The sequence below is a fragment of the Impatiens glandulifera genome, chromosome 7 (genome assembly GCF_907164915.1).
Source record: "Impatiens glandulifera chromosome 7, dImpGla2.1, whole genome shotgun sequence".
Lineage (NCBI taxonomy): Eukaryota > Viridiplantae > Streptophyta > Magnoliopsida > Ericales > Balsaminaceae > Impatiens > Impatiens glandulifera.
Window position 1 is genome coordinate 15,095,828 of NC_061868.1, and position 20,199 is coordinate 15,116,026.

The window sequence follows — 20,199 nt, forward strand, 5'->3', positions numbered from 1 at the left end:
AGTACGATTTACCTCTCTAGTATAATCTCGTTCAGCAACAACGGACTAAGCACATTAAGATGGACATTCACTTTGTTCGTGAGAAGGTCTCACATGGTCAGGTTCGAGCTCTTCATGTCTCATCTTGCTTTCAACTTGTAGATATCTTCACGAAAGGGACTTCCGAGAATTTTGAAGAATCTTGATCCAATCTCATCATATATCGTCCATCTACTTCGATTGCGGGAGTGTAATAAATGTAATCAATTAATAGTTATCTTGAATTTTTCTATATATGTTTGACCTAATTAATATAATAGAAATATCTAGATTAGTGTATCTCAATGTTATTATCTTGTATATAGTTTATATTTTAGAATGAATAGAACACCGGATTATATTTATTTAGAAATCAATATAATATGATTTAAAAAATTATCACCCTAGTCACTAGACAAATATTATTACTATTATTATTTTTGAAAGATTGGAATATGTAGATTTATTAAGTTGCTACCTTAATGTTAATTATTTTAAAAAATAATTATTTATTATAAAATATTATTTGGACATAAAGAAAGTAAACAAACTTAAAAGATAAAATGATCATAAATTATAAAAATACTGAAATAATTTTTAATTTGATCTTAATCTGGGAAATTTGATGAAATTACCCTAATAAAACTCTTATTTGGGAAAATAACCAACGCCCAATAAAATTTGCGGAAATGACCACTTCGCTTGTGTTATGACGAAAATACTTTGTCACGTGACGCACGCTCGTCACGCGACGGCACACTCAATGAATTGGGGTTCCGTCGTTTTACGTGATGCAGCGTCACGTGACGCAACGAGTGTATTTTTGTTGAAAAACTAAGAAGTGGTCATTTGCACATTATTTGTTATGCGCTGGTTATTTACCCAATTAAGGTCATCTCATCAAATTTCCCTCTAATTTTGGTATTTGGGATTTTTTTATTAATTTCTTTTTATAAAAAAAGCTTTTGATTAAAATTTTGAAAAAATAGTTTTTTTATTATAGATCAAAATACCTTTAAATTTTTTTTTATCTATCTTTAATAAATATTAATTTTAAATAACTAAATATATAAATAATTAAATAAATAAAATGATAGTTAGATTTTAAATAAAAAAATAAAAAATCTAAATCTCAAATATCAAATATCAAACCATCACGTTTATCTCTCTTTTCTCTCTCTCACATAATAAAAAAAAAAAAATGATGGCATAGTTAGGGTTGGGTGCCCAGGGCAAACCTAAGTTTCATTCCTCGTCTCGGGTTACTAGGTTATGGAGTTTGTTGAATCATTAGGCAATACAAATTAATCTTTCTTTAATTTTGGTATTTAACAAGTGATGGTAATTTAAGTTCTTTCAACACTGATGCGTGGAGATTATAATTTTTTTTTTAAGAGTTATCCAAATGTTATTATTTACTTTACTTTGATAATGGATTAAATCAAATTATGACTAGTATTAATATCTCTGTAAGTTCAATATCCTAAGAATGGTGGTGAAGAATGAAAAAAAGAACGTAAGGAAGAGGCTGAATTTAAAGATGAAGAAGAGACTAATAAAATTGAAATGCTGCTAAAAAAATTAGAAGATAAAATGTCTAAGGTTTTGAAAGGATATAATTGAATTTGAACTTGGTATTGAAAAGGGTTGAAGTTGGAACTAAAAGAGAAAAAATTCATCGTTAGGATGAGAATCAACATGATCAACTCTATCTAATTTAACTACTCGTTTTCCACTTCGAATAGTCCCATCAAATCTAATGGATCGTGTTTCTATTTCTCTTCCTTCTCGGACAACACTATTGAATCCAATTACTGGTGTTTCTTATGTCCAAGTTATTTCAATAGAAAATCAATATTAATACATATTTATCAAACGTAATAAAGATTGACGTAAATAAATAAATACACAAATATTATTATCCACACATAAATTAATTTAAAATGTTTTTAGTTAGAATAAAAAACCTCTAACATTTTATTCAACTTAAAATGTTTAAAAAAAAATAAAACTTTTAAGTTAGTAATTAAAATTAAAATTTAAAGAAATTAATAAATAATCATATTATTTTAAATCATTTAAAAAAAATATTAAAAATAAAACTAGCATTAAATACAAATTAAAAAAAAAAATGAAAACCATATCTTTTTTTGTTCGACAATTTTAAAATATTGTAATAATATCTTCTTTAATATAATCTTAAAAATCTATACATTTATATTTTGTCAATTTTTTTTATTAATTTTAGAAGATGTCATTTAATTTATTTATTATAAAGGTAAATTACATAATATCAAATTAAATACGTCAACATAATAAATAAAATATACATCCATTACTACCTAATAACAATATTATTATATATTTCACATTTTAAATAACAATTTTAAGCTTTTAAAAACTACATAAAAAAAAAAAACTAAATCCATAACAATATTCCAATGTGATCTTTAGCTCCAAGTCCAACCAACAAGAAATGGGGGCCAGAATTTGTAGTTCACTCATCTTTCCCAGAAGAGTTACCATACAAGGATATTTCAATTTCCTCGAGTGATCGCCCTTTAGTTTCAAACACGAAATAATAAGAAAATGCGGCTGCTAACAGCGAAAATCCACCAAAACTTGCATAAACCGGAGCAACGCCAAACCTCTCCACAAGTTCAAGGAAGAATAAACCAACCAAGAAATTACATACCTGTCACAAACCACAAACAATCAGAAATAAACCATCATATATGAATTCATATGAAAAATAGTAAATAAATTTCCGAATCTTTGTGTTTTAACTGTTTTCATCTTGATTCTGATTCAAATATAATAATTTGTACCCAATGAACAGAGAGACTAAAAGCCACGATCTTTCCCCTTGTCCTGTTACTGCTGATCTCAGGTATAACAAGACCAGTCACCGGACCAGCCCCAATAGCAAATGCATATATGTACCTATTACGACGGTAAATTTGTAGCTGTAAGTCAGATCTCAATAAAAAAACCAACAAATTTCAACTTAATTGATTTAAAGGCATACATGACAGTTCCAAGAATTGATAAATCGTGACCAAACTCTACATCAATCGGACTGCTGATCGAGAGAACAACAAGAAACATGGACACAGCCTGTGCAAAAGGCAGATTTAATTTAGTCAAGTTAGTTTTTTCAGTTGGAAATTAGAAAATGATATATTCTTATCTCACTCACCATCCCTATGTAGCTCGAAATCAATAGTCTTTGCCTACCGTGTTTATCCATTAGGTACAAAGCTGTAAGCGCTCCTGGACAATGAGAAAAAGTATAAGTGGAGAAATCTGGAAAAAAATAAAATAAATAACTGACCTGCAAAATTGGTGATCCCAACACAAAGGCTAGCAAAGGCACTACTTGAAATCCCAACATCTCGGAAAGTCAAAGATGAGAAATAAAGAACCCCGTTAATGCCAGCAAACTGCTGAAGAAAGAAGAGTGTCCCTCCAACAAACGCAACTGGGGTTGTTCTAAAACAAAAATAAATCAGCCTAAAACGGATCAAAAAGCTCATGAAAGATAAAAGAAAATGTAATTACTCAAGTTCATCTCATAATTGTTATTTAAAATGCTTAATTATTTAGATTCACCTCGAATTAAGTAAAAATAAAGACATAATTCGGTAAGTTATTAGGTACGTAACTCGATATATAGTAAGATGATACAAAAGACAATTTTATCCCTTGAAAATCAATCAAGTTACAAGGAGAAATAGTCTTTAAGTATGTTCCCAGCATTAGTTACATATTTGATCTATGTAATATTGTCATTTGAATTATTAACATTTATTTTTCAGTATACAACACATAATTTTCAATTTTATCAAACACAACCTAAAATTGATCAAAAGGCTAAAAACGTAATACCTCTCGAGTTGGGCTTGTCTAGAAGTTCTAGCCACTTGCTATCAAAATCATCATCAGCCCCATCTTTTACAATGACCGACTGAAATTCCATAATTGCTTTATCAACTTCTGATGGTCCCCAAAGATTATAAACAACTTCCTTAGCCTCACCAAGCCTTCCTACCTAATCAAATAACCTAGTAAAATCAAGACAGATTCCTAGTTAATAAGAGTGAGAAATAAGTTACTACTTTGCAAAGCCATCTAGGGCTATCCACAGAAAACTGCATCCCAAGGGACAGAACAAGTCCTGGAACACTTGCAATATAAAGCATCGTTCTCCACCTAAACAAAAACAAGGACAATCAATTTTAAAAAATGTATGTTTCATCAAAAGGCAAAAAGAAAGTAAAAACAAAGAGAGGTAGTATGCGTGCCAAGAAAGAAGGTGAAGTTCATTGACACTAGAGTCTAGAGCATTTGTTTTGTGATTGTCCATATACTTATATCATCTGGAGGAAACTCAATAAGTGTATGGACAACAAGAGAGTTCCAAGAGATTGACATGACCTACAAAATTGGGTCATCATGAAGACAAAAGAGAAGAACCTTTACTCGAAGATCTACAAATGCACATTGGGGCAATGATCTACGAGATATGATGGGAACGAGACAAGAAGGCGAGAGGATGAAGTATGGAAAGAAATCTACTCCAATTTGTTGATTCAGAATAGAGTGTGGACGCAAAGTCCGAATAACTTCACTAATTGGACATTGTGCAATGGATGAGGTTTGGATACTTATCAGATGTTAGCCACTATACATGTAGTTAGCAATGTAGTTAATTATGCTAGATCTAATAATACTTTGTTTCATCGGATGGAATTTATGATGTTCAATTTGCTTTTGAAAATGAGAACTGATCATGTTCAATATCTCATTTAAAATACTGTAAATCTTTTTATTTTCTTTATGCAAAAAATAAAAGAAGAGAAGGTGGGCTTAGGCTTAGAATAACATATAATAGAATAAGATCCTGCTTATGAAGTACTTTAGGCCATCTCCAAACCATTCAAACTTCTTACAATGCAACAGTCTAGGCTCCTTCACTTACAAAAACAAAAGGTTGATCAATTTGCTACAGAGATTAGTATTCTACTTCAGATCAAGCGCAAAGGAAGATACATTTTTTGGATTCTAAGGATCAGATCTATTACTATAAACATGGTTAGTTACGAGATGGGATATGGGGTTGATACTTACTTTTGGCTTGATCCCTAACACCAAGGAGACCCGTTTATATTTTTGTCATGTTATTGCAGCATGGTGATCATTAATTCTAATTGTCTTACTACTAAAATCTCATATATTTGGAATGGAAGATGGCATGGTTTCATAAGGGAAGCAATAGGTGGGAGATCTATGCTTAATGTTGTGCTCAATATGCCTAGGAATTCTTATTCTTGTGAATGTTAGACGAAATAAACACTTGTTTTCTTCTGTTAAATGAAATAAATAATTGAGATTTTATACTTTTGTATTCAAATTCAATTGATGTAACTATGATATATATTTTTGCTTTTTTAAAAATGAGAATTGGGCCTATTCAGCATCTCATTAAAGAATCTGTAGATCTTTTTCATTATTAACTAAAGGATTTTCCTTTTCGCAAAAAAACAACAACTGAGATCTCATCAGTCATAGAGGTTATGAGGTTCCTTGGTGGAAAGTTGTTTTAGTCGACAAATGTGGTTCATAGGCATCAATTCATCTTCTCATGAAAGGCTAATGATGAAATACATGCTGAAAATAAAAGCATTTTGTAGAGATGATGAGAAAACTATTGATCATTTTCTATTTCAATGTCCCTAATCTCTTGCCATATGGAGAGGAATGTTACAAAGAACATGATGTCTAAGTGATGCACTAATATTTGGAGCATGATAAATGAAACCTACAATGAGAGAAACTCAAGAGTCTTCAGCTACGTGCGAAGAAACGACGATCAAGTTTGAAAAGTCTTCAGCTAAGCAAGGGATTTTGAATAGAATAAATGGCGAACAAGAATCAAATATTGATGAAACAGAAGAAAATCTCTTACCAATGGGGATCATTTTCCGACGGAATTCCAAGAAAAAGTGATGCAATAATCCCAATACATGTACCAATTTGAGACAAGGCTCCAAGAGAACCCCTATATTTTGTTGGAGCAACCTATGAATTTAAGGATATTACAGAAATTAATCAATCAGAGCATCTCAATGGAGACATAAAATCGATGATTACCTCGGAAATATAGATAGGAACAAGAACTGTATTAACACCAATGCCAATACCAACAAGAAACCTTCCAAATAGTATCTCATTCAACGAGTGAGCTTGTGCACTGCCACCAAACATCACAACTTTTGTCAAATGGCTACCGATTCTAAATTATAAACTTAAATCATCTACCTTATAAGTGCACCAACAATGAGAGGAATCGTATCAAGCTGAAATGTTCGTCTACAACCAATTCTATCAACCAGTGAACCACAAGCTATGCTTCCAATAAATGCACCAGCTATAAATATGCTAACAACAAGCCCTTCCAGAAAAGGGTTTCCATCAAACCCTAATTCCCTTGCAATAGACACAATTGGACCATTCATAACCCTGCCAACAAGCATCCTCATTTATTGACTGTAATCGCCCCTATTTACAGATAACCTATTGCCCAGTGTGAAAATCAACTTACCCTATGTGGTACCCAAATAAGAAATTGGACATGGAAGCCACCAGAACATGAGGAAAAGCAGGCAACCAACCCAAACCATCATCGCCTTCTTGCGATTCCTCGTTGCTAGGATCTGCATTTCACCGTTTTGAATTAAATTTAAGAATCGACATGAATGAAACGAGGATGAGAAGAAGAATACCTGGATTTAGAGGGTGTAATTGAGGAAGCTGCTGAGCTTTGGCGGCTGAAAAACTTCGGATTGGAATTGGGGAACGAGTACGTAAACAGGGAGGCGGCCATTCAATAGACGAAGAGAAGAACAATGGTTTGGGCTTTGGGTAGGCTGAAACAGGAAGAACCGATTGACACAGAACTGATGCAACAAACATTGGTTAATGAAGGAACGGTCTTCTGGTTAGGGAGAAAGAGAGAGAGAAACCTAACGATGTTAAGGTAAAATATCACGCGCAAAATGGAAATTCTTTTAGTGACGATAAAAAGTGTCATTAAAAGATCTATAACATGTTATACAGTTATAGTAGAGATGACTTGGGAAAATCTGTCGCTAAAGGTTAAGGATTTAAGTGGTTCGAATTAGTGTTTTAAAACCCGAACCGGTGGTCGACTCGGTGAAGGTACCGGGTCACTGGGTTGAGGGTCGGACCAAAGAGTCGACAGTTATACCGTATGACCAAAACCGAAATTGCATGACTCATTTCGGGTCTCTACTTCACAAATTTTCGAGACTTATATATTATATATAGTATAAAATTTATATTTATAAAAATTAATTTTCTAAAATTGCACGGCCTATTTAATAAAAACTTAACAATTTTTTTATCAAATTTATATATATAATGATGCTTAATTTTAAAAGTGTCCGGTTCGAAAGCTATAGTTAATTTGGATATATATGTGAGAGTAAATGGATATTTGGGTCGGATTCTGAGTTGACCGTCCATTAACTTAAAACGGTTAAAAATAAAATTAAAAATGATATAGGTATGTTTCCGGTTTGAGAGCTGTGGTTAATTTGAATATATATGTGAGAGTAAATGAATACTTGAGTCGGATTCTGAGTTGACCGCCCATAAACTTAAACGGTTAAAATTAAAATTAAAAATGTTATAGGTATGTTTCGAACTCGCAACTTAACAAAACAAGTACAACTCTTTAACCAACTAGGCTAATAACACCAAATTTGATAAACGTGAGACGTTGTAACAATATATTTTTATTCTTGTGCATCGAATCGAAATCTTCCTAGTTCATCTAATTTAATAAAACTTTAAACTTCAAACAAGTTTATATTAAAATAAAAAACAACACGGGTATCTTTTTTTTAAATGGTTTAACACTATTTATTAAAAAGTCCAAAAAGTGGGAGAGTAATCAAAACTAGACAAATCCTAATTTTGATTGTCTATAAAATTATAAACAACAAGAGTATCTTAACAAATAGCAAAATCATCTGAAACAAAATAATTATTTAAATTCATCTAATTTCAACTGCAATAAATAACATTTCTTACAAAAAAAAAAAACACTTTCTCATGCAAATCCAACAACAATAACTCAATATCATCATTGTATATAAACTAGCATTTAGCCCGTGCATTTGCACGAGTAATAATATAAAAACCGTGAAAAAAATTACAGATAACATTTTTAATTTTATTTTTAACCGTTTTAAGTTTATGGGTGGGTCAACCCACAATCCAAACCAAGTATCCATTTACTCAACATCATTATATATTAGTTAGTTAAAAATTTGAACTTATATTAATATTAAAACGTCTCGCGTTTATTAAATTTGGTGTTGAATTTAAAATATAAAGTCTTTGTAGCATAGTTGGTTAAAGAGTTGTACTTGTTTTGTTAGGTTGCAAGTTCGAAACATACCTCTAGCATTTTTAATTTTATTTTTAACCGTTTTAAATTTAAAAACGGGTCAACCCACAATCCGACCCAAGTATCCAAATTAACTACAGCTCTCGACCCGACAATCCGGACACTTTAAAAATTAAGCATCATTATATATATATATATATATAGATTTGAACATCATTCATAATATAAAGCTCCATCTCCGCCAACATTATTTTCATTCTCATTTTCAATGGGATTGTCTTTGACAGTAGTATCTTCGTCTTCATACAATATAAATGATCTATGATAACATTTTTAAAGAAAATTAGCAAATAAAATATAAAATTATTAAACATAGAGCAACTAAACCTTATTCACATATAATAAAAATATACCAATATCACCTGAATTTGGTTGAATGATCATATTTGCAAAATCACCACACAACGAATCCAACTCTTCATTTGTTAAGAGGGGTGGTGACTCCTCCAATACCCAACTAGAATAGTCACCAATTGTTTCAAGATTGATAGGGTCATAACCATGATTCCTCTTTTTCCTAAACATATACACTTAATTTAAGCACTGTATTTGAATATAGAAATATAAACAATGGAAGTAAAATAAATAGTAATACCTATTTTGGAGCCTTAAGTCATTAGGCTTTTGATGCTCCAACCTATTTCTTTTTTGGAATAAATGTGCTCAAACACACTCCAATTTCGTCCACATCCTGAAGCACTGCAAGTTTGACTTAAAATTCGGATAGCCAAGATTTGCATGTTCTTGGCACTGGTTCCATACATATCCCACCATACATCTACAGCATGACATATTAGCATGACATATTATTAATGAAGAATCGATGAAATTAATAAACTAAACTAATAATTATGAATCGAATAATAAGAAAGTTACATGGCCTTAATATAAACCGATATCCACTGCACTAGCTCTTCCAAAATATCCAATGAGATCTTTGTATTGGGCTACCTCAGTAGTTAACTTCCTTCGCATCTCTTGATTTCTATGAGAATACTTGTCAATGACATAAAAAAGCCCTGAGATTGTGTCCGGATGATTATCATAGTGTCTCGTTATATTGACAAGCTGGATTTAACTAATAACCTGCAACATGAATATTTTTACAACATTTTCAGTCACTACCTCCTTGAAAAGATTAAACAATATCTATGAAATTTTTGAAGAATCAAAAGCATTCACTGATTTCAGAAATACCGTACCTTTAGGGCAATAAACTAGAAAGTTTATGAGAGTTCGCCTCTTTCGATCCTCCACCCGTCTGCCATAAGTACAACCAATGTACTTCCAAATATTACAATAATCATCAATCATTTTGTTTATCTCAGCAACCCATTTATTTAACAACTTAACACGAAGCATATGCATATTTGGAAGCTTATGTTGCATTACTCTTGGCCGTAACAACAGTTACAAAGAAATGAACGAAGATCTACATTAATGTTGGAAATGGAAGATCTGTATTAATGAGGAAAACAAAAGATTTGCAATAAATTTGATTAAATTAAAAAATTAAGAGTTTGTTCTTTTTAGTATAAATAAAATGTATGCTGCTCTCAATTAGATAAGAAAAAGGAGAAAGATTAACTCTTGTAATTGTTTTTAAAAATTAAAGATTTTATAGAAAATTTTCTCCAAGTCTTGTGAGTGAATCTCTCTTTAGGCCAACATTTAGTATCAGAACATCATGTGAATGACAAAATTATCCGGTGAGATCAAATGTCGAAGGGTGAAGGATCATTAGGGGTGCAGCAAAACAATGACATATTCCACTATCCGTAGCGAACACACACGAACTACATCAGTTGAGTGATTCGTGTACAAGCTATGATGGAAGACCAAGGAGTGTGAGAGGTAGTCGAGCCAGAAGAACGCACATAGATTGATGCCCGACTTAATAAGAAGGCGTGGTCGCTTATTTTACAAACACTTCCGGAGGATGTTCTCATTCATGTGACAAATAAGAAGACGACAAAGGAAGTGTGAGACTGTCTCAAAACAAGGTTTGTCGAAGCAAACCATGTGAAGAATGCATGATTATAGACATTGAAGAGTGAATTCGATAGGATGCACATGAACGACAGTGAGTCGCTCGATCAATATGTTGGTCGACTCACATCCATATCGATTAGATACTCGAGCCTTGGAAAAACACTAAATGATGTTGCGCTAGTAAAGAATCTCTTTGACACCGTGCCATAAAAGTTTATCGGTGTGGTATTCAGAATCGAGCAGTTTTACAACCTCGAGACGTTAACATTCGAGGAAACAATTGGAAGGATAAAGGCCTTCAAGGAGCGCACACGCAAGAAAATTACAAGCGCTAAAGGAAACAATGACAAGTTTTACTCACTTAGGAGGAGTGGAAGGTACAGTTGAAAAGGATGAGTAAGACTCATTGAACTAGTGGGAAAGGGATTCCATAGATAGTAGGACCCATGGTCGAGGAGGTAGAACCCGAGTTAAAGGCCAAGGTAGAGACGGCCGAAGAGCGCCATCTCGAAAAGACAAATAAGGTGGTTTGGGTGGTCGAGGAGCTCCTCAAGACAAAAGTCACATTCGGTGTTTTAATTGCAACGAGATGGGACATTACTCAACATAATGTCGAGCAAAGAAGAATGACACTACAAAAAAATGGTATTTTGCATCGCATATACAGCAACAAAAGTAGTAACTTTTAAAATAATTTGTAATAATTTTGGCAACACATGATAAAATTACAACAAATAATTCCTCTATTCTTGGAAATATTGCAGAATGGACCAGTCCTATTCCAATGAATTTTTGGCAACCAAAATTTCAACTGAACATTGTAACTTTATTTTTCACGTTATATTTTCAACATATTATTCAACTATATTTTATTTACTTTTTTTCAATAAAATAAATATTTTTCTTTATGCAACTATTTTAAAAAACAATTTGTAATATATTTTATAACTATTCTTTGTAATAAAGTTTGTAACACTATTGAATATACACCTTTCAAACTTTTTTTTGCATCTATTAAATTATGCAACTATTAAACTTTGTAACTATTTTTCAACTTTTATTAAAACATTTTGTGCAATTATTTTGCATCTAAATTAGAAACTATTTATATCAATTTAATTATTTATCTTTGCAACTAATCATTAACATAGAATATAATATTTGATAAAACAATTATATATAATAAAGTGTTGCATAATAAGTTGTATATTAATTTGTTATAACTAACTTTGCAATTGTATATCTAAAATGTATTGAGGTTATATAAAATAATAAATATAATAAAAAATTGCTAACACTTTTTACAACTATGTTTCAATAGAGTGTTACTCATTTTATAGCAATATAATTGGTTGAAAGATGTGTTGTACTCATTTTAGTATCTAATTTATTTACAATATATTGTTCAACTTAGTTTTCTTAATTACAAAATATTAGTCGTAATATATGTTAAAAATTTTAATATATTTATTTTATTATTGTTATTTTAGATGCAAACCACAACATTTTATTTTTGTTACAAACTTAACGTTGCTATATCTCACTTTTTTTTTGTAGTGTGAGGTAACACACCTTACCCACACGGACAACGTCGAATCAACATTGCTTGTGGTAATCTCGGAGGAGATTCCGCCAATTAATGTTGTCATGCTGAATGAAATGAATCCGACTCCAGAAATTTGAGAAGTTAAGAACGACGAGACATCAAGAGATACTTGGTTCTTGAACAACGACGCTAGCAATCACATTACTGGCGATAAAGAGAAGTTCTTTGAACTAGACGAGACAGTCACCAAAAAGGTAAAGTTCAGAGATGGTTCTATAGTACAAATTTGTGAAAAAGGTTCTATCATGTTCGAATGCAAAAATGACAACCAATGGATTCTCGAGAGAGTTTTTTTCATTCATTCTTTATAAAGTAATCTACTGAGTCCCAGGAAACTTACCGAGACGGGTCATAGGGTGGTGATGGACGGAGAAGAGCTTGAAGTCTTCACTAAGAACTCTTCATGCCTTATCATGAAATTGAGACGAACTCATAATCGACTATATCAAATTTGCTTGAAATTGGCAAAATCGGTTTGCTTTTTAGCTAATCTTGAAGATCCAGCATGGTTATGGCATTGTCGACTCGGTCATGTTAACTTCCAAGCACTAAAGTCCCTTATAAATAAGGGAATGGCTTCTAGTGTTCCAAATTTTTCTCCTCCAAAACAACTTTGTCGAACATGCCTAGTTGCAAAATAGACGAGAAAAGCGTTTGCGCTAGAAGCCAAGTTTCGAGCAAAAAAGCCACTCAAATTATTGCTCATTGACTTACGTGGGCCAATCAGCCAACAACCCCAGGAGGAAATCGATATTTCATGCTGATTTTTGATGATAATTCTAGGTGGATGTGACTCCATATGTTTAAAGCAAAGGATGAAGCATGGTCTTCATTTAAGAAACGAAGGAATTGGTCGAGAATGTGACCGGACTTTGAATCAAATTCCTTTGTTCGGATAGAGGAGGTGAATTCTTATTGAGGGAGTTTGCAGAGTTGCGAGAAGAATTAGGGATAGAACGACAATTTACCGCACCATACTCTCCTCAATAAAATGGTGTGCTGGAAAGACGTAATCGAACAGTGATAGCCATGGCTAGGTTGTTGCTCAAAAGCATGACCGTCTCGAACAAGTATTGGGGAGAGCCAGTTCATCATGCAGTCTATCTTCTCAACCGGGTTTCAACAAAAGTTGTTCAATACAAAATCCCATTTGAGATGTGGACTGGAATGAAGCTGCACCTACGCACCTTCGTGTGTTTGGATGTACTGCGCATGTCAAAGTGACCACTCCCCATCTGAAAAAGATAGACGACAAAAGTCAGTCGTTTGTCTATTTTGGTGTTGAAGAAGGAAGTAAGGCACACATGTTGCTCGATCCTTAAAATAGAAAGATCCACGTGAGTCATGATGTTGTGTTCGAAGAAAGTGTAGCCTGGGATTGGCAAAGTGAAAAGAGTGATCAACCCTTCAAATTTTCTTAAAAGATTAATCACGAGCATGTTGGAATTCGAACGATCCCATTCGAGAATGGATGGATAAGAGGATAGTCTACTTCAAGAATGTTCTATCAGATTGTCTTGAATCCTCCATAGTTCGAGCAAGTGACTGAACAAATAGACCAAGGCGATGGTCTACCCACTCCATACTCAGGTGGACACGTTGGGAGTAATGAAGGACCTGTTCAATACAGGAACATGACCGATATCTTGGAAGAAACACCTCGAGTGACACTCGAATTTGAAGAGTTGATATTAGCACAAACGGAGGACCCGTCTTGCTACAATGAAGCGGTTGGACAACCACAATGGGAAGAAACACAAGGTAATTGGACTCAAATGGATATTTAAGCTCAAGAAAAATTTAAAGAGTGAGGTAATCCAGCAAAAAACTCATTTAATTGCAAAGAGATATGTGCAACGACAAGGCACTGACTTTGAAGAAACCTTAGCTCCATTCGCTCGAATGGACACAATTCGAGTCATTCTTGCATTGATAGCTAATTATGGTTGGCAAATACATCATGTCAATGTAAAGTCAGCTTTTCTCAATGGAGAACTGAAAAAGGAAGTGTACGTGACTCAACCAGAAGGATTCAAAGCCACAAGGAGGGAAAATATGGTGCTTAAACTAAAAAAGGCATTGTATGGCCTAAGGAAAACTCCTCGTGCGTGAAATCTAAAGCTGGAAAAAGTTTGAAGTAAATGGACTTCGTAAAGTATACACAGGAGCAAGCGATGTACAAAAGAGGCAATGCTAATACCCGAATTATTGTTGGTATTTACGTGGATGATCTTATTTTAACAGGTGAAGATCCAAAGGATGTCAAATTCTTCAAGAAGCAGATAATGGGGGAGTTCGAGATGAGTGATCTCGGATTGCTTTCATACTACCTTGGAATCAAGGTAACTTAGTTTAAAGGAGGTGTCTCGATCAAGTAGACAACATATGCCAAAAAAGGTGTTGAACCAATTTAGAATGTTTGATTGTAACTCAACAAAGGCACCAATGGAGCATATGGCTCAACTTTATAAGGATCGTGAAGGACAACTGGTTGATGCAACTAAATATTGAAGAGTCAATGGTTGTATGTGCTATCTCATTCATACAATGCCATATCTTTCTTATGGTGTTGGTGTTGTTAGTAGATTCATTAAGAGGCCAACTGAAATACATCACAAGGCAGTGAAGTAGGTTCTTCGATAAGGCACTATACACTTAGGTCTAGTGTTTTGAAAAGGAGGCGGTGACGATGAAATAGTGGGTTACTTTGATAATGATCTTGTAAGAGACCTAGATGACCAAGTACGGGGGCATGTCATTTTACATTAATGATAGTCTTGTTTCGTGGTACTCTCAAAAACAAAAGACAGTGGCATTGCCCTCATGTGAAGTAGAGGTCATGGCTGTAACATCGACAGCGTGTCAAGCAATTTGGTTGAAATCATTGTTTTTCGAACTAAGTGGTTCGAAACCTAAGGCGGTGAAACTCTACGTTGACAACAAGTCCGCACTTGCACTCATGAAAAACCTAGTTTTTCATGGTCGAAAAAATATCATTTCATTCGAGAGTGTGTTGAAGGAAGTTAAATCAAAGTAGAGTTTGTTCGAACGAATGAACAGAAGGCCGATATACTTACGAAGGCTTTGCCAACATTAAAACTGGTGATGATGCGACACCTAATTGGTGTTCATGATCTCGAACCACGCTAGACTAGGGGGAGAATGTTACATTACTCATGGTCGTTATAACTGTTACAAAGAAATGAACGGAAGATCTGCATTGATGAGGAAAATATAATAATTTTGATTTAATTAGAAAATTAAGAGTGATAGGATCGGTAAAATCAATAGAAACGGGGATCTGACTATTGATAACAACTTTTGGAAAACGGTTTGATATAAATCCTGTAAGAGATTGATATCACTTTCTATTCTTCGTAAACCTTCATAAACTCTTGAAACGATTCAAATGCGGAACTGTTTGTTTGGGTTTGAAGATTTGAACCAAAGAGAAAGGAAAGACAGAGAGAAAGAACACAATAAGTTGTTTATGGATGTTCAGAGCAAACACTTTTACGTCACCCCTTTTTCAACCATCAGAAGCATTTTACTAAATACTTCTTTGAATCAAATACAATTTACTGATCTAGCTAAACATTTTGTTGAACAGAACAACCTCTGTTCAACTTACAATATTAAGAACAATATTCTCTCAACTATACAATTTTGATTCTTTTCTCTCTTAAACTTGGAAGATGATAGAAAATCAGTAAGCTTGTAAGATTGTAATGTGAGTAGAGTAACCAGGTGATTCAACTATTGTCCTTGAGCATCTATTTGTAGTAGAAGAACACCAGCGGTTGAATCTTCTTCATGGACACATGGCAAGCGTCCATTGGAAATCCCCCATAGCACAAGAGTACACAGACTCTGTGCTCATGAATCGTGACCGTACATAACGGTAGTGCGCCGGATATTCTTCTGGAACTGTCCCGTATTGAACAAGTAGTGAGAAGAATATTCACGTACGTGACATTCATTCATTTGATGCAAATAGATGGCGTACTGGACTGCAAGGAAAAGTGGAGCAGGAGTAATGTACATCTAGTTGATCGTGAGTAGACGTATGCTAACTTCAAATGGATGCTGAGGAGCTTCAACTCTTGGAATAAGTTTCCCTCTATGACCATGACCTCGCTTCGAGTATGAATCTGAAGCCGGTTGGACTGTTTATCTGGTTCGATAGAGCGAGATGTATTCGATGCGTAGGCTTTAGTCTCCTTTACAAAAGGAGAGGCTCTTAAAGGTTGTCCTTTCTTTCCGTTTGAGGTGTCACGCTCCTCGACCGAGCGAGCTGCTACTTTGATTCTTGATTCGCGAACCTGAAAAGGCTGTAATTCAGAAGCCTCAGTCTTCGCTTCGTCGACACTGAACCATTTGACTTACTAACTTCAAATGGCTGCTAAAGCGAGACAATAGACGTGCTCCATTAGACATCCAAGTCTAAGGGAGTTAGACGTTGCCGTCTAATAGCATGTTTCATTAGACCACCAAGTCTAATAGAGTTAGACTGCACGTCTAACTACGCATCTTGTTAGACTGCACGTCTAGCTATGTATCTGTTACACTACATGTCTAACTATGTATCTGTTACATTACACGTCTAACTATGTATCTGTTAGACTGCACTTCTAACTATGTATCTGTTAGACTGCACGTCTAACTACGCATCTGTTAGACTGCACGTCTAACTATGCATCTGTTAGACTGCACGTCTAACTACGCATCTGTTAGACTGCACGTCTAACTACGTATCGGTTAGACTGCATGTTTAAACGCGCATTTGTTAGAATGCATGTCTAACTGCGCATCTGTTAGACTGCACGTCTAACTGCGCATCTGTTAGACTGCACGTCTAACTGCGCATCTGTTAGACTGCACGTCTAACTGCGCATCTGTTAGACTGCACGTCTAACTGCGCATCTGTTAGACTGCACGTCTAACTGCGCATCTGTTAGACTGCACGTCTAACTGCGCATCTGTTAGACTACACGTCTAACTGCGCATATGTTAGACTACACGTCTAACTACGTATTACGTCTAATAAGCCTGTTTTAAAGCATGTCTGATTTAGCAACGTCTAATGCAGCTGCATACACATAAGTAGACTTTTTAGCTTCATTCTCATCTTATTAAGTTTTTAATTAACACATCATTAAAATAAGATTGGTCATAGAATACACTTATTCTCTTAATTATTTTAAACAAAATAATTTGACCCTACAATTTTCCCTTTTTAATGATGTTAAAAATTAATTAAAAGATTAAAAAATTATATTTTACAACAAACAGTCAGACAATAGAGAGCAAAACATCATATATTCAGAAGTTTATGAAATACATAATATGATTCGAATTTTTTTCAACAAAACAACAAAAGATTTTCTTTCCCCCTGACTCTAAGACATCTTTTCCTTTTCCCCCTTTTAATATCATCGGGAGAAGAAGATTCCTACTAATCTCTTTCGACCAGAAGGATCTCCCGATTTCTTCTTTTGAGCTTAATCCTCCTGATCCTGAGATCGTAGTCAATGACCCTTTGATAGGTCAAGACCCTAAAAGACTTGATGAGGATCCCAGGTCCCTATACACTGGATATGATGGTTGGAAGGAACATGTTGAGCTGGGCAGCATACCCAGGAGATTTCTTCTCAGGAGAGATCATAGAGAGCAAGTTCCTAAAAATGATTCTGGACCAGTTGATTGCTGTCCCCCCTTGAGATAGCAATCATTATCTCGAAGACGTACTTTTAGTATGAGTTGGAAAAGCCCTTCGCCAGAAGGGACTTAGAAATGATGTCGTTAAGTACGGAAAACTCAACTTTTAGATCGGACTTTAGTCCGTGGGTTCCGATAGGAACCAGGTTCTCATCCAGATAAGTGTCAGAGAAGACAAGCCTCATCTCCGATAGGACTTCTTCGGAAGATGTGGGGAACTCAGACAACCCCTCAGAAGGAAGATTGAAGAATCGAGCGAAGGACTCTTCAATGAAGGCAACAATATCATCAAATATTTTGGCTACGACGAACCTGCTGTCGTATAAACCTCCACATTTGAAAAACTCATGAACTTCTGGTTCATGGAGAACGACTGGAGCCTTGAGGAATATTTCAAGACCCGAAATTTTTAATAACTCAAACATTGCAACTGTTTCAGGCATGGGTAAGGAAGAAACAGAGTTGAAATCTATTTGAAGAGTTGATGGCGCAAGAGAAGCCATTGCAATGAACCGAAGGAGGATTGAGATTAGAGATCTAAGAGACACACATATTTCTTAGAGAGAGAGAATGCAAGGATTCAAGAAGGAGATACTCAACCCTTTTAGTATGACCATTTCATTTATATAGAACTAAGCTGACGTATACAAAGGTAATAAGTATACGAACTGTCAAAAATAGAAAAAGTCTTTTCCCAAGAAATCTAGCATTTAAGGTTAATCATGAAAAGTTATCATTAATGGGATGCGTGATATGAAAGGGTATCAGAGATTTTAGTCACATATTTAACATTGAGAGACACATGTCTTCAAGTTATTTGATATGAGACTGTTCAATTTTTGGCGGGAATAGTACATAGACAAGTAATGTACCAGCGGACAAATGTCTCACTCGCCTGAGGATGAAAGGACTAAGTTCACACGTAGTTAAAAGTCTTAGACTATCCACATTCTTTGCCTTTAAGATGAATAAACGTCCATTAGACTTCAACATCTAATAGAATTTGTCTTATAGACATCCAACGGTCTATTAGACATCGGACTTCTAATTACACTTAGACACCACGCATTAGACGTGTGTCTGGTTAGATGTCAGCGTCTCACTACGCTTATCTTATAGACGTCCAAATGTCCATTAGACTTCGACGTCTATCCGCGTAGGTATAATACCAAGATACTTATTCAACCTTGAAGCTTAGACTGCTTAAGCATAAGACCGTCTAAATAAATGCATTCATTAGACGTCCGATCCATTAGGCCGATGGAGATCTCCGTTTACACATATCTGACCAGAACATTTAAACAACATATTTCCCCCCCCCCCTCAATTTATGCATAATCAGGCCGATGGATTATAGGTGATAACAATTGCACTTGTGTTGTCACAGAAGATTGGAGATTCCTCTACTTCAATTCCATAATCCCTCAATTGTTGTTGGATCCAAAGGAGTTGAGAACAACAACTTCCTACTGTAAGATACTCGGCTTCAGCTGACAACGTGGCAATAGATGTCTGCTTCTTGTTGAACCAAAAGATCAAACGATCCCCAATGAACTGACAAGTTCCACTAGTGCTTTTTCGATTGATCTTGCACCCTGCATAATCTGCATCTGAAAAACTCTTCAGATTGAAACTGGAATCCTTCGGATACCACAGTCCCACATTTTGAGTCCCCTTTAGATATTTCAGAATTCGCTTAGCAGCAATAAAATTTGAGAATTTTTGTTTAGCTTAGAATCTTCCACAAACACCAACAACGAATTGAATGTATGGTCGTCTGGTAGTAAGGTAGAGCAAAGAACCAATGAGACCTTTGAAGGCGGTGATGTCTACACTCTGTCCATCTTCATCTTTGTCTAACTTGCTGGAAGAGCTCATTGGAGTGGCAACAATAGAGCAACTCTCCATTCCAAACTTCTTCAGTAGCTCATTGATGTATTTGTCTTGGTTGATGATGGTCCCTGCTTCAAGTTGACGTACTTGAAGACCAAGGAAAAAGGTTAACTCTCCCATCATACTCATTTCAAACCTGTCCTACATTAACTTAGAAAATTTCTCACATAATTTGGGATTAGTTGACCCAAATATGATATCATCAACATATACTTGAACAAACGAGATGTGAGAATCTTTAATAAATCTAAACAATGTTTTATCAACAGTTCCAATAATGAAGTCATGGTCAAACAATTTTTTTTGTCAAAGTATCATACCAAGCCCTAGGAGTTGTTTTAAACCATATAAAGCTTTATCAAGTTTAAAACATGGTTTGGTAATATATGATCAAGAAATCTAGGGGGTTGTTCAACATAAACATCTTCATTTAATTTTCAATTTAAAAATGCACTTTTAACATCTATTTGAAAAA

General features: G+C 34.5%; 1 protein-coding gene across 1 annotated transcript; it reads right to left on the minus strand.

Annotated features, from left to right (window-relative positions):
* Nucleotides 1-2,331: 2,331 nt before the first annotated feature.
* On the minus strand, nucleotides 2,332-7,105 carry LOC124910372 (probable plastidic glucose transporter 1). The gene is made up of 12 exons (XM_047451007.1): nucleotides 6,804-7,105; nucleotides 6,623-6,734; nucleotides 6,340-6,540; nucleotides 6,172-6,271; nucleotides 5,987-6,099; nucleotides 4,137-4,230; nucleotides 3,907-4,069; nucleotides 3,353-3,499; nucleotides 3,218-3,291; nucleotides 3,047-3,135; nucleotides 2,847-2,961; nucleotides 2,332-2,713 (listed from the first exon to the last, which is right to left on the minus strand). The coding sequence occupies exons 1-12, from the start codon at nucleotides 6,991-6,993 to the stop codon at nucleotides 2,516-2,518; spliced, it is 1,596 nt and encodes a 531-aa protein (XP_047306963.1). The 5' UTR covers nucleotides 6,994-7,105; the 3' UTR covers nucleotides 2,332-2,515.
* Nucleotides 7,106-20,199: the final 13,094 nt, after the last annotated feature.